This window comes from Aquila chrysaetos, chromosome 4 (genome assembly GCF_900496995.4).
Source record: "Aquila chrysaetos chrysaetos chromosome 4, bAquChr1.4, whole genome shotgun sequence".
In the NCBI taxonomy this organism is placed as follows: domain Eukaryota; kingdom Metazoa; phylum Chordata; class Aves; order Accipitriformes; family Accipitridae; genus Aquila; species Aquila chrysaetos.
Window position 1 is genome coordinate 40,401,090 of NC_044007.1, and position 13,404 is coordinate 40,414,493.

A 13,404-nucleotide genomic window follows, 5' to 3' on the forward strand; every position below is an offset into this window, starting at 1 on the left:
CTGTAACTCAAGAGAGAGGGTGGAGAAAGACAGACAATAAAAAAATAATGCAATTCAGAGATTCCAGTTGGAATAATTTTACTTCTGAGACTTTAAAGTTTGGCTTGTAATAGATTTTTCTGGAGAAGCACAAAAGTGAATGGGGAAAAGAAAGTACAGCCAAGCCAAGAATTTATCTGAGAGTCAACGATGGAAGAAAATGTCATTGCATGACTAAATAGTAATATGTGCACAGGTTTGTTAATTTGCATAGATCCATACATGAGTATTTAATTCATTTGCTCTCAAACAGGTTCTAAGCCTGGCTCCAAATGATGGCTTTGCCAAAGTACATTATGGCTTCATCCTGAAGGCAGAAAACAAGATAGCAGAGAGCATACCCTATCTAAAGGTATTTTTCTTTTCTCACCTACAGTAAATATTTTACCTGTAAAAAATAAAATTTGAATGTATAAAACATGTCAAGGTAGAAGCATACTAATCAAAAATCACAGTTTAAGCTATGTGTTGGTGTTATATTGCTATATCACTGCCTATGAACTGGAGCAAGCTTGTACATTGAGAGTCATCAGTTCTTAAACATCAAGTATTTGTTTTATTAGTGGTTAACCCTAAGTACACAGCTATGAGTCTCAAATTGTTCTGAGTTTGGCAGTATGCTGCAAACTTAAGGCTCTTGAAAAATCCAGAGGGGCCTTGTGTTTACTGCTGAGTGTTTGGGAAGAAATAACACAAAATGAAACCTTAATCCAGCTTTCTAAAATGCTTGTGTATAGATATATAGGGCCAGGGGCAAGCGTCCATCTCTGAATATGCCTCTGTCCTGGAGGGACTGAGGAAAGAGGCCATGGCATTTGGAAAACTGGTAATGTTTCTCAATGGCTTTTTACTGAAATGTTATATTCATGCAGCCTAAGTTCTGGGTTACCATGGTGGTTATGTTTTATAGCCAATTTCATAGCCTGTCTCTTGCATAGAGTTGGCAGCCTATTTAGAGCAATCAAATGAACTTTTAGAAGTCCTATTGAAGTTTCCCTTATACTTTTTTTGTTTGTTTGTTTGTTTGTTTTTTAGGAAGGACTAGAGTCTGGTGACCCTGGCACAAATGATGGACGCTTTTATTTTCATCTGGGTGATGCCTTGCAGAGAATGGGAGACAAAGAGGTACACGTTTAACATGTTCTTGCTTTAAAGTCTAAACCTCTGATGGACTGCAAAATCCCGAAAAACTTTTAAGCACAGGCTCAATGTTGAAAGCATGAGTGGTCCTATTACAGTAACAAGCCAGCATATGTGTGTAGAGGTCAAGGTGAGCAACAGCAAAAAATCTGCCATTAGTATGACAATACAGTCTCTTAGCATCCCTTGCTTTAGAACTAACCTAAACTTTTGAAGCTCGCATGGGGCAGTTTGAACCGAGGGACCAAACATTTTTCAAAAATTCAGTGAAGGTGTTTGTAGAGTCTGTTTTATGCTCCTACCACTTACAACAAAGATTTTAACCAGAGTTAAAAAAAACAATTACATGTATATCACTGTACTGAAGTTATCTCATAGCTCTGATATAAGAGTGTTTTGTAAACCTCCCTTCTTTCTCAAAGTGACCTTGAGCACCAATGAGTATGTGATAAAAGGAGACCATGAGAGGACTGAATGCCTGGGCTGAGTTACTGTATTTGTTCAATAGTTAAAGTACCAAACAGATCAGAAAAGCAGAAATTTGTGCAACAAATCTGTTGCATGCCCAACAAAAGCAAACATATGCAACTGAAAACCATGAGAATCCAATTTGTTAATTTAAAACCAAATTTAATGTAAAAGCCAAATTTAAATGTGTGAATTGGCATTATTGCGATGGTAGGGGAGCAAAGGGCTTTTGCTGAAGACTGTTATTAGTAATGAACTTTACTATGGGCATGAATTTAAAAACAAACAAAAAAACCCTATTCCTGGATGGGAAATGGGAAAAGAATAAGAATAAAAAAGCATAGTGGACCTGCTTTCCAATCAGTTATCTAGTAATAGGTCTGAAATATTGATACCTAAAATATTGTAAAGAATGTTGACCTCTTGAGTATCTTGGCCCAGTCGGTAGGCAGTTCTCCAATATCAACTATAAACAGGTGGACTGTAATGAAGCCTATGTTAGTGATCTTTCTTAAGCCTAGTTGAGGTTAATTTTCTTTTTTTATAAATCATGGAACTTTTTTTACAATACCTTATACATACACTGAAATGTAGTATCTGTGGTTCTTTAAGGTAAATTGTCTTTTCTGAAAGTACAATAAATTATTCTTCCAATGAAGTTTTTTGAATTTAGAAGTTCATTTACAAGTGAGATTTTCCAAATAGGAAATCCTTGTATGCTTCTGTGGGATATTCTGGGTTGAATGATTGAACCTAGAGCATCCCATTACAACATTTGACTAAAGATACCACACAGATGTAATTAATGTATATCATCCCATTCCCCAGGATAATTATGTGTTAATGTTTATGGAGTTAATGGTCAAATCTGTTGTAGAGAAAGTTTTAATCAATAACAAATGAACTTCTTGGCATAGAGGAGACTTTTAAATTTATCAGTGGGAAGTCCACTGTTAAGCTAAATTTTTCTTACTGACCTTGCTAGACTTGCTGAACTTCAAGATTTAATCGAGGAAACCGATCAATATTTAAGGAACATGTGAAATTGCTACCACTGAAGGTTTGTTGAAGGTAGATATTCATCTATTAGAGATAAATTAGGAATTATGAATGTGGTCTTGGTAAGTGTTAGGGAAACATTGTTGAGTATGCCCTTTGCAGCTATAATTTGATAAAGTGCCAAATTGACTTAAAAAAAGATAAATTAGAACTGTGGAAGGTATTATAGAACAAAGTGCTGTTCACACAGAATGTATAAACTGAGTGCATCTCAAACAATTACTTTCCTGGAAAAGAAGCTATACTACTGTTGTAGCTGTCCTGAATAGTACAGTGGTCATTAGTTAGTCTTTCCACTGCCAAGATCCGCATGTCAAAAGAAAGGTTTCTGATGGAAACTCAGGACTGGAAAGGATGAGCAAGGCAACCTAACCCTACTCCATGCTGTCAAAGGCAACCTCATAGCACAATCCTTCTAATAGATAAGGATTAACAGTATTATACATCGTGATTACAGCTGATGGATCTTAAAGAGCAGCAACATTCATACTCATCAGTCAGTGGCTGAAACAAGTAATTCATCCCCCTTATCATTTGGGCTAACTCCAGACATTGCAAATGAATGCAGGCAGTCAGCATGAATGATCTATTGATATTCCATTGCTATTACAACTTACATCTTGGGGAACATACGTTATAGATCATAATGCTTCCATTTCAGAGACTTAACCAAGATACCATCAAAATTTAAAGATATACTGTGTATTACCCAAAGGTAATACACAATTTTTTTTTTTTTTTTTTGACCCATACACAATTTTACAAAGCTTTTCTAGGGAAAAAAGATGAAAGCTTACATATGGTCTGCTGTTATTCTGTTCATCCGCACTGTTTTTCTGTACTTCAGATAAATACTGTAAGGCAACATTCTATTGTGGTCTTTCCTCCATAATTCAAAAGAGTTATAAAGATCAAAGCACCACATTTTTTAAAAGCTTGAAGAAAACTTACAGACTCTCAAAAAATAATCTGTGGTTATAATATAGAGACTTATGTAAAAATTTGAAGACAAAACCGCCCAAAGTAATTTTCTTACCTTGTATCTCAAAAGAAAGATCCCTAAGATGACACCTGGAATTTTTTAGAAATAATCCATTACATGAAGAATCTCCAATATCTTTCTGTTTTCCTGACTGACTGCTAAGACTAAGTAAGTCTTAGTAAGTCACACGCTGTTCTCATGGCTGATTTGTATCCAAAAAAGTTTTGTTTTCCCTTCTAGTTTACTGGCTTCAAGGTAAACATAAATAACAAGCTGACATGAATTGTTCTCCTACAGATATGTTTATTTGATTGTATGTTTTGCTTTCCATTAGACCGCATATATAAAATGTTTCTTCTTTAGCTTAAGAGTTAGTACTGTGGGTTTCATTTTAATAAGTCTTTTTGTTTTAGCCTTCATGTCAAATGTGGGCAGATTAATGGACAACTGTCATATGGTTGTGAGTTAGAACAGGAGAAATTACTCTCTTTGAAAAACAAATAACAATTAAAATAGTCGTGCAGGGAGACTACCATACCAGAATGCTACTGGGGACAGTGTTCATTTTGTCCAGTTGTCATGGTTTAACCCCAGCCAGCAACTAAGCCCCACGCAGCCGCTTGCTCACTCCCCCTCAGTGGGATGGGGGAGAGAATCAGAAGTGAGGAAAAAAGTGAGAAAACTCATGGGTTGAGATAAAGACAGCTTAATAGGGAAAGCAAAAGCCGCACACGCAAGCAAAGCAAAACAAGGAATTCATTCACCACTTCCCATGGGCAGGCAGGTGTTCACCCATCTCCAGGAAAGCAGGGCTCCATCACGCCTAACGGTCACTTGGGAAGACAAACACCATCACTCTGAACGTCCCCCCCTTCCTCCTTCTTCCCCCAGCTTTATATGCTGAGCGTGACGTCATATGGTCTGGAATATGCCTTGGGTCAGTTGGGGTCAGCTGTCCCAGCTGTGTCCCCTCCCAACCCCTTGTGCCCCCCCAGCGTCCTCGCTGGTGGAGTGGGGTGAGAAGCAGAAAAGGCCTTGACGCTGTGTAAGCACTGCTCAGCAGTACCAAAAACATCCCTGTGTTATCAACACTGTTTCCAGCACAAATCCAAAACAGAGCCCCATACCAGCTACTGTGAAGAAAATTAACTCTATCCCAGCCAAAACCAGCACAGCAGATTTTCTGTATTCTTGCTGGAAAGAAAAGTGGAGGGTTTGTTTTTTTTGAGGAGAACTTGGCAAGGAGGTGGGTACAGCCTGGGAAGGCAGCTAATGGTGAGGTGTAGGGGGAGCATTATTAACTGGAAGCGTAAGGGTGAAATTATAGGCTGTTTTATGTAGCATGAGATAAGAATAAATATCAGGTTGGGTGAATGAGTGTGAGAACATGGTCCAAGTTTGGATGAGTGATGCTTAGGCAGAGGTGAATTGGATGGTTTCTGTTCAAGGCAGGGATTGCTGCTTGCTTCAGTCCCTCTGCTCTGGACTTCTTACCTCATATGTCCCTACTTAGCTGTCCTGTCATATTCTTTTTTTTTTGTGTTGTCTAAAATATTGCAGCTGTAGCAGCAATGCTGGACAGGAAGGAGGCAGCTATATGTAGCCTTCTGTGTATATGGTTCATCACAGTGCTGGATATTTTCTTTCCAAGTATCCCATTTTCTTCCTTTGCAGGACCTCGTTTTGATGCTATACAGTGGTAAAGCAAATTGTGGAAAGGGAGAGTAAGACAGACAAAGTCTGGTATTAGCCTCAATAGGTTTCTACCATGTGAAGTAAAGGAAAGAGACAAGAAAAATTAGTAGCATCAGCTCAATTCTGGTGTGGCAACAAATATTTGAAGAAACTCAAGTGTATATACGTATTAGATAATTATGTAACAATTTAGATCCACAAAGTCAGCACTGTTTTCATTATCACAGCATCTCCATTGGCAGCATCATTAAAGAAGATAATCTTTAATTCATAGCTAGGGCATTGAAACATAGAGAAAACAAGATTGACCGAGATGACAAACAATCTGATCTTCGAAGTCCAAGGACAGCACCTAGATTACTGACCCATATTTACTGTCGATGCTTGTGAGAAAATAATCCTATTTTGCTAATGTTGGATTGGACAGCCTGGGCCATCTGATCTATTTTGGGATTGTTACTTGGGGTTTGGGGGGTTTGTTTGTTTGTGGTTTTCTTTTCCTCGAAATGTTTGTTACTACATTACATTAGAAGAATAACCCTGGCATCCAAACAGTCTGTTACCTTACCAAAAAAAGCGTAAGTTACCTTTTTTCTGTGGGAGTTGGCTGGTATGAATTAGGTTGTTAACAACTGCAATCTTTTAGGCATACAAGTGGTATGAACTTGGATACCAAAGAGGTCACTTTGCATCAGTTTGGCAGCGCTCCCTCTACAATGTCAAGGGGCTGAAAGCTCAACCTTGGTGGACAGCAAGGGAAACTGGTTATACGGAACTGGTGAAGGTAAGGCAGTTTGTTTCTGTATACTTTGATTTTATTTTTTTTAGTAGCAACTATAATCTAAGGTATTAAGCAGAGAAAATTCTCATCTATTAAGTCTGAATCGCTGCCTGTGAGTACCAGATACCAATCTCAGACTGAGCACAAGATTTAACTAAGATATAAAACGAGCTCAGGCATTTTCAAAATTGAGAATGGGGTCAGGATGGCTTAAATTATTAATAAATACAAAATTTGCATGGTAGACAACTGTAATTTCTCAAGTGCAAAATGACAGCAAACTTTGGTAATGTCTGGGACACCCATTGTGAAATTTTAATTAGTTAGGAAAGGCTGTTTCCTTCATCCCTTGTGTAATAGTTGGTGACTTCTTTGGAAGCTTTTAATTGCATAAGAGAAACAAGTGTAGACTCCCAGTGACGGATTTAGCAAAAGATAACAACATATAATTTAAGTTCTTTAAAGTTCTCTTTTCATGTAATGCAAGACAAGTAGTCTGGTTAGTATTCATAATAATAGTTGTGTTTCCAAAATAGCATAATTTGTATTATTTTAATAATTTTAAACATAATTCCTAAAAAAATTTAAAAGGGGTGAAGAACCTTTTTTTTTTTCCCCTGTATGTTTTAGTTATTGGTATGTGGTTTAGCAAAATTATTCTGCACAAACAATTTAAAACCATAAATGTTTATTTGCAAGAGACGGGTTCCTTCAGAGTGGTTGTTTCATTATACTTAGTTACATAACATGTCAAATAACCTACTATGAAAGGATGATTTTATTTAAATAAAAAAAAAAAACAGAAAGAAAGAAATTAAAAAAGCAAGATTACTCCTTGTTATGCTTTTGATGGCAGCATAAATAAGGCTAGGAAATTTAGATTAAAGTGTGATTCTACAGTGTAATCTCAGTCACACAAAAAAAGCAATTAACTTTATGGACTAGTGTTTGGGAAGATTTGAAATGTACATGTATTGAACTCATTCTTGAGGAATGTGTAGGAATAGATCCTCTCTGCTATAAAGAAGATGGAGAAACTGGGAACTTCTTATCATACTTTTGCCAAACAAAAAGGAAAGATTATATATTATTTTATTGATGTTTTAGTGCTATCTGCAGTGATGTTTTACAGTCCCGTACATGTAAACCGCTCAAATTCCTGAGTCACAGAAGGTAATGGCCCCTTCACATTTGGCATGAGGAGACAAGTCAGCTCTGAATGATGAAAGAATTCGGTTTCCTGTTATAAAATGGCCAGGGCTCCACCTTGAGGGGATTTTTTCAGATGGATTGGACTGTATATGGCGGTCTTGGCTTGGATCAGCATCCTGGGTGACTGCTAGAAGAGCCATTCAGATGACCAACAAGAATAGAAATTCCGCCCTGACGTCCACAGCACAACTGCCTCTCTGAAATCCACTCATACCTCTTCAATCCAATCATTTTGTGGGTTGGTTTTTTTTAAGCTGTTTTATTAGCAATATGTCATTGCATTTGGACTAAATTGTGGCTGTTAATTTACTTACATAGGTATCGTAATTTGGGGGTGGTAAGATTTATATTCTTCAAGATAATGTTCATATTTGAAAGTAGAAACCCAAAATATAAGTTACATGCATCAGGAAAAATATTTGTATTGTTGTGTTTCCCCCATAACTCAAGAAAGTACTTGAAGTTTTGAAAGAAAGCAGGCTTAATTCTAATAACATACAATGCTGCAAGCAAAATTTGTAATAGTATTCTGCAGAAAGTGGCAAAAAAATCAGTGAAGACATTGGTTTTATTAATTTCTGAAATATTCCAACTTCTGTACATGTTTTAGCTAAAAAAAACATTATTTCCCCATTCCACAGAGCAAAAAACAATCAGCAGTTATTTCTGACTGCTTCATCTTGTTACGTTCTTACATCTGTGTGGGATGTGTGGGAAATGCTACCAAATCCCAATGATAGAATTTGATATGGAAAACTGCTGTATGAAGGGCAACGCACTGGAGGCCCTGGCCTTCTCTCCCTGTGTTTCACCATTTGTTGTTAAATGTGAGCAAGCTATTTTCAATATCTTGATAGTTTAACAATGCTAACTGAGGATTTATTTGTGGCTAACCGAGGCAGTGCTAAAGCCACACTGGCAGCTCTTTTTGGTTCATTTGACTAACCAGCACAGCTATAAGTAGCATCTTATAGCACAGACCTGGCTTGATTTTTTTATGAAGGGTCATTTGGTTTCTTGGGACTGGAGATGGAGATGTGAATTTTGACAGTGCCTTGCTTTTTCCACAGAAAACCTGAAGAAAAAATTGTCTTTTTTTTTTTGTATTCCCAGTTCAATAAATTCCTTCTGAGGGGCGTTCAGCTCGCCTAACTGTAGCCATATGGACATGAGGCATATTGTCCATGCTAATGGTCTAGTTTACAGGTCAAAAAAGAGTATTTCCAGAGGATGATTAATTTTTACTGTGTTAAATAGCTATCTAAGGATGGCATGTCTTCCTTTCTGGTGTTAACTTTCCTACTGCTTTACTAAAAAACAAAGCCTAGACAGCTAATTTAGGTCTGATGTTTAACTGCCTGATGGGTTAGATTAAAGAAAATCTCATACTTATTTACTTCACCATTACCGACTTGCCTGGATGTCTTAAGAAAGAGGGGTTTTTTAGTTACTTCAAAAAAAAAAAAAAAAACCAGAATATCTCAACAACACTTAACAGGATGTGTATTATGGTGGTAAATCCTGGTTAGTGCTGCTGTGCCAAAGGGAAGTGGATCTTTGCATGTCTTTAGCTGCTGCGTGTTAATGCTTAATTTTTTGTAGTTTCTTTGAAAGAATAGGAAGGGGCACCTGATTTCTCAGGGACCAGAAAACATAAGCCTTTAAATTATGAAGAGTGTGTCAAGTGATTTATGTAGAAATGCTCTGTTAATGTTTCTGGTCTACAGCATTTCAGGCCTTTGGATTTGGAGATTCAAGAAACTCTTTCTTGTTTGAGCTCAGCTAAAAGGAAACCTTACTTTTATCTTTGAAAACCTGTCCTCCTCCCTTGGGGCAATTAGCTTGCCATGGACAATCTTACTGAGTTATTACGTTATTCTCTGGTACCTCTTTTAGAACCTCACAATAGCATTATTCTTCTGTTCTGGTGCTCGTTTAAAAAAATAATAAAAGAGGTACAATGCTATTGGATCCTAGAGACTTTTTACCAGTCTGAAATTAATACATAGGTAATGACCTACGTAACTTAGTCCTTTCCTTATGTTGTATCCTTTGACTTTTAGAAAGGACGCAGAGGATGCTTTGCCAATAATGTACTACAGTGAATAACTGATTGATTAAAGTAGAGCTTGTATTGTCAGTTTGATGGCTTAGATTTTATTGATTAAAAGTTTCAAGTGCAGCAAGAAAAGCGCAGAAAGAGAAAGAAAGCACAGCACATATCCATGACATTTTCTGTAGAATGACAGCTGGGGCTTAATGGTTTAGCTAATAATAGCTAAACATTCATATTGAATGGAGAAATTAAATTGAAATGTGCATTTTAACTGTGGCTAGATGCTTTAAGGGGAGCTTTCTGTTGAAAAGAGCAGAGATGATGCATACAAGTGCTGATGTTTAAGCACTGAGAGTGACTGAATGGGTGCAAAGAATCTATTTTGAAAGGTTTAAAATACTGCCCCTTACTTGGAGGTCATCAGCGTTCCCCCGCGGAGACAGAGTAACGGATCGTGAATACTCTTCTACTCTGTTTCAATAACAAAATGAAATAAAGTCCTCACTGTGATATTATTTTATAGTCCAATGGATTAAAATGGACGTGTGGTCAGAAGTTATGCCTCACAGAGGAGTAGTAACCTCTTAATCTCTGCCTGTTTCATTTATGACTGTGCACTGAAAGGGTTTGACAGCACAGAGTAAGGATTCTTTTAATATAATAGTTACATGTAAAAATATACCGATATTAAGAAATCCCTATTTAAATATAGTAATGTCTTTGCCAGTAAAATCTACACTATTGCCAGATGTAAAGCAACTGTAAACTTCCATTATTGTTAGGAATTGTATTTAAAAAGCCATATGGAGGTTTATGGGAATTAACTGCTAGGAAACAAGTACATATGCTCCCAGTGCTGGTCACCACCTGATTCTTCACTTGGAATCAGGATACTGCATCAAATATAATATGAATTTGTTGCTCTAACCTGAGGCTTGAATCCCTACATATCATGGAGCATAAGCATATTTAACTTTTTTCTGTAGATACCAACTCATATCAAGAGCCATAAGTTCAAGTCCTGGACTTAGTCATTATATTTTAATAGTGTTTTGCATTCTTACTGTTCAAGGTATACCTAAGAGTCTGTAAAATCAGGGAGATCAAGGCTGAGCTGTGTTTGAACTTCCCACTTCATTTCTACCTAGGAGTTACCTATTACTCATAGTGAAGCACTATCAGCATGTTTTATAGATGGGGTCCGGGTTTTCAGGAGTACAGAGACATTATTGATTTCAGGGCAAGTTATGTCTAAAACCATTAAGGAGTTAGTTCAAAATCAATTATATGTATTCAAATCACTTTGTATCCAACATGTTGTGGAAGCAGCCTTAAAAGGGAAGGACAAACACCCACCTTTGCATGTTAACTTTCAGCCTGTGGCACTTGTGAAGGATTAGAGGTGACAAAGCAGCTGTTGCCTGCAATGCCTTGGACCACCAGTGCTCTTCCATGCGTCATCTTGTCTGCATGGGTGAATGCTCCCTCTTACCTATTTTCACATGAGAGAGTAGGAGGAGTTTGAGGAAACAGTAACACTTGTAATATCTTTTAAAGTTTTCCAGTTTTGTTGATCTATATCACTTTAAATTGAAGCCAGTGTAAATGTAAGTTATTCTTTTCTTTCTCTTCTCCAGCCAGTGCAAAATCAGGTACTCAAGCTGGTATTTCCTTTTGTAGATATGGTAGCACTGAGTCAGTACCAGCACTGTTCCCATATTCATCTCTGATTAGGTGGAAATTTTCAGTCTGTGTTCTACCCTGCATTTTGGAAAACTGAGTTTTCCAAAGATGTTCTCAAAAAACATTTCTACTTAATGTTAACTGTTAAATGAGTGTTATGGAAACCCATCAGTGGGAGAGAATAAGGTGAACGCACCAGGAAAAATAAGTGCTCTTCTCCTTTACTGATGGATGAGAGAGAAAACAATTTGCTAGGAGAAGAAGAGATTACTGTAACAGCAGAAGTGCAATCCTAATTTTCATAGCCTACCTAAAAATGTTCTAGTGGGAGAAGGTGGCTGTAGTATAGACAGCATGTTCTAGCCATGGCTTGCTTTGCTGAGCCTTTTATGATATATCAACATACTACCTATTTTGTGGGATCAGCTTGTCTTTTAATTGAAAAAACTCAAGTAGAAAATGCAACTGTTTAATTTAAATGGGGAAGGCTAATAACCACATGGAGTTTTAAGACTAAAAAGGGGCAGTTGTATCACCTAGTCTGATCTGTGTTATACAGACTTTTGAGTTTTACTTAGCTTTACACATCATATAAAGAGGTAGTGCGAACACACCTTAGCCTATTTGCAGTGTGAAATTGAAAATATCTTACAGAAACACTTTATTCAAGAGCACGAGGGGAAATGAAAACTATTCACCCAAAATAAGGTTTAGTGAGCAAAGTAAGCGGCTAGGAAATGGAAGTTACTTTTATCCAGATCCATTGTTACGCTGTTGGGTTTTCATTTATATTGCTATAACATTAAAATGATTTATTATTGGTAGAATAAAAAGTTTTCTAATCTATCTGATTTTTACAAATATAATGTCCTAAGGCAGCAGAGAACAGAAATTTTAATTCTACTATTTTGTGGTTTTGGTACGTATGAAGTACAAGGCAGCTTACACATTTTTAATGGTTGTGTCCATAGATCATCACCTGACATTTCAAGTCGTATTTGATCTTTTTCAATAGCATCAGCATGTGCAAGTGAATCTTTGCAAACCTTTTTGAAGGTTTAAATCATTACTGTCAATTTAAGTGGCCTGTTTACATTTGTACTCTTTGAACTGTGATGTTCTGTCAACACCTGGAGTTCCAGGTTATGTGAGTGGTTGTCTGGTCACAGGAGTGCTTCCAGGTAACATGTGTTGTCTTTAAGAAGATCAATACTCTTCCTAGCTTGCAACACAAAATGATCTGTTAAAGAGCCCTTAAGCTAATCAAAAAGCGAGTCAAAGTGAGGCCTAGCCTGCAAAGAGGCTGGGGATTATTGAAATTTTATGATCCCAATGTAATTGAATCTGAGGAATGCTGTGAAAGTTGTCTTTCTTGCCTTAACGTGTCAGAAGGGAATTGAATATAAAGAAACTTGATAATGATGATGAACACTTTTTTAGTGCTTTTAAATTAAAAAAAAGTTAATAGTGGCAGCAAAAAATAAAAACAGTACTAAAAGCAAATGCAGTAAGTTCTCAATGCAGTAACATGGCTCTCTAAACAGTCCTTAGAAAAAAATTGGAAGCTCATTCGGGATGAGGGGCTTGCTGTGATGGATAAAAAAAGAAGCCTCTTCCTGCCTGAAGATGAGAATCTACGAGAAAAAGGAGACTGGAGCCAGTTTACCTTATGGCAACAAGGTAATACATTTTGTATTTCTTCTCTTTCCCCAATTTCACTATCTCAGATTAATATAGTGTAATAAGGAGTAGCAATACATTTTTTTTTCCAGAACCATTTTTGTAATCACTGACTCTGCAGAAGAAGGGAACTAATAAAATAGTGTCTGGGACACCTGCGACAGTGAACAAGAGTTCTTTATTCAAAAACTTGTTGTCCCCAAGCACTTCTAAGAATCCCTTGAGGGTAATACTCCTCTTCTGGCAAGGCTGCCAACATTTTGCATGGTAATGCATAGTACTGATCAGTCTGAGGGAAGACGGGAACGTGGGAAAAGGCGCATCCTCAATATTGTGTTGTCAGCTGGGTGAGATCTGTCATTCAGAAATGGTATGAGCAAAAGAATGTGACTTTAATAAGTGTGCTGTCCTGTCCCTGAGCTGTGCAGTGGGAGGTGCAACTACTGGAATGACCTTAAATTCTTATAAGACTCTGCATATGAAAGAGTACTGTAAAATAAAGTATTAAAAGCAACTTATATCAGAATATAATCTAGTGTTGAAATGGTATGATGTCGGTGGCATTTTTCATCTTTTTTCTATGCAGCCTTATTAATGAATATACTTTTA

General features: G+C 37.0%; 1 protein-coding gene across 11 annotated transcripts in view; it reads left to right on the forward strand.

Moving 5' to 3' along the window:
* Positions 1 to 13,404, forward strand: part of ASPH (aspartate beta-hydroxylase) — a 121,114-nt gene that overhangs the window by 91,992 nt on the left and 15,718 nt on the right. For all 11 annotated transcript variants that reach the window (XM_030012256.2, XM_030012252.2, XM_030012248.2 and 8 more), the window contains 4 exons: positions 293 to 391; positions 1,075 to 1,164; positions 6,030 to 6,167; positions 12,660 to 12,795. In XM_030012256.2, coding sequence (XP_029868116.1) covers positions 293 to 391; positions 1,075 to 1,164; positions 6,030 to 6,167; positions 12,660 to 12,795 — 463 coding nt within the window. The remainder of the gene's footprint in view (positions 1 to 292; positions 392 to 1,074; positions 1,165 to 6,029; positions 6,168 to 12,659; positions 12,796 to 13,404) is intronic.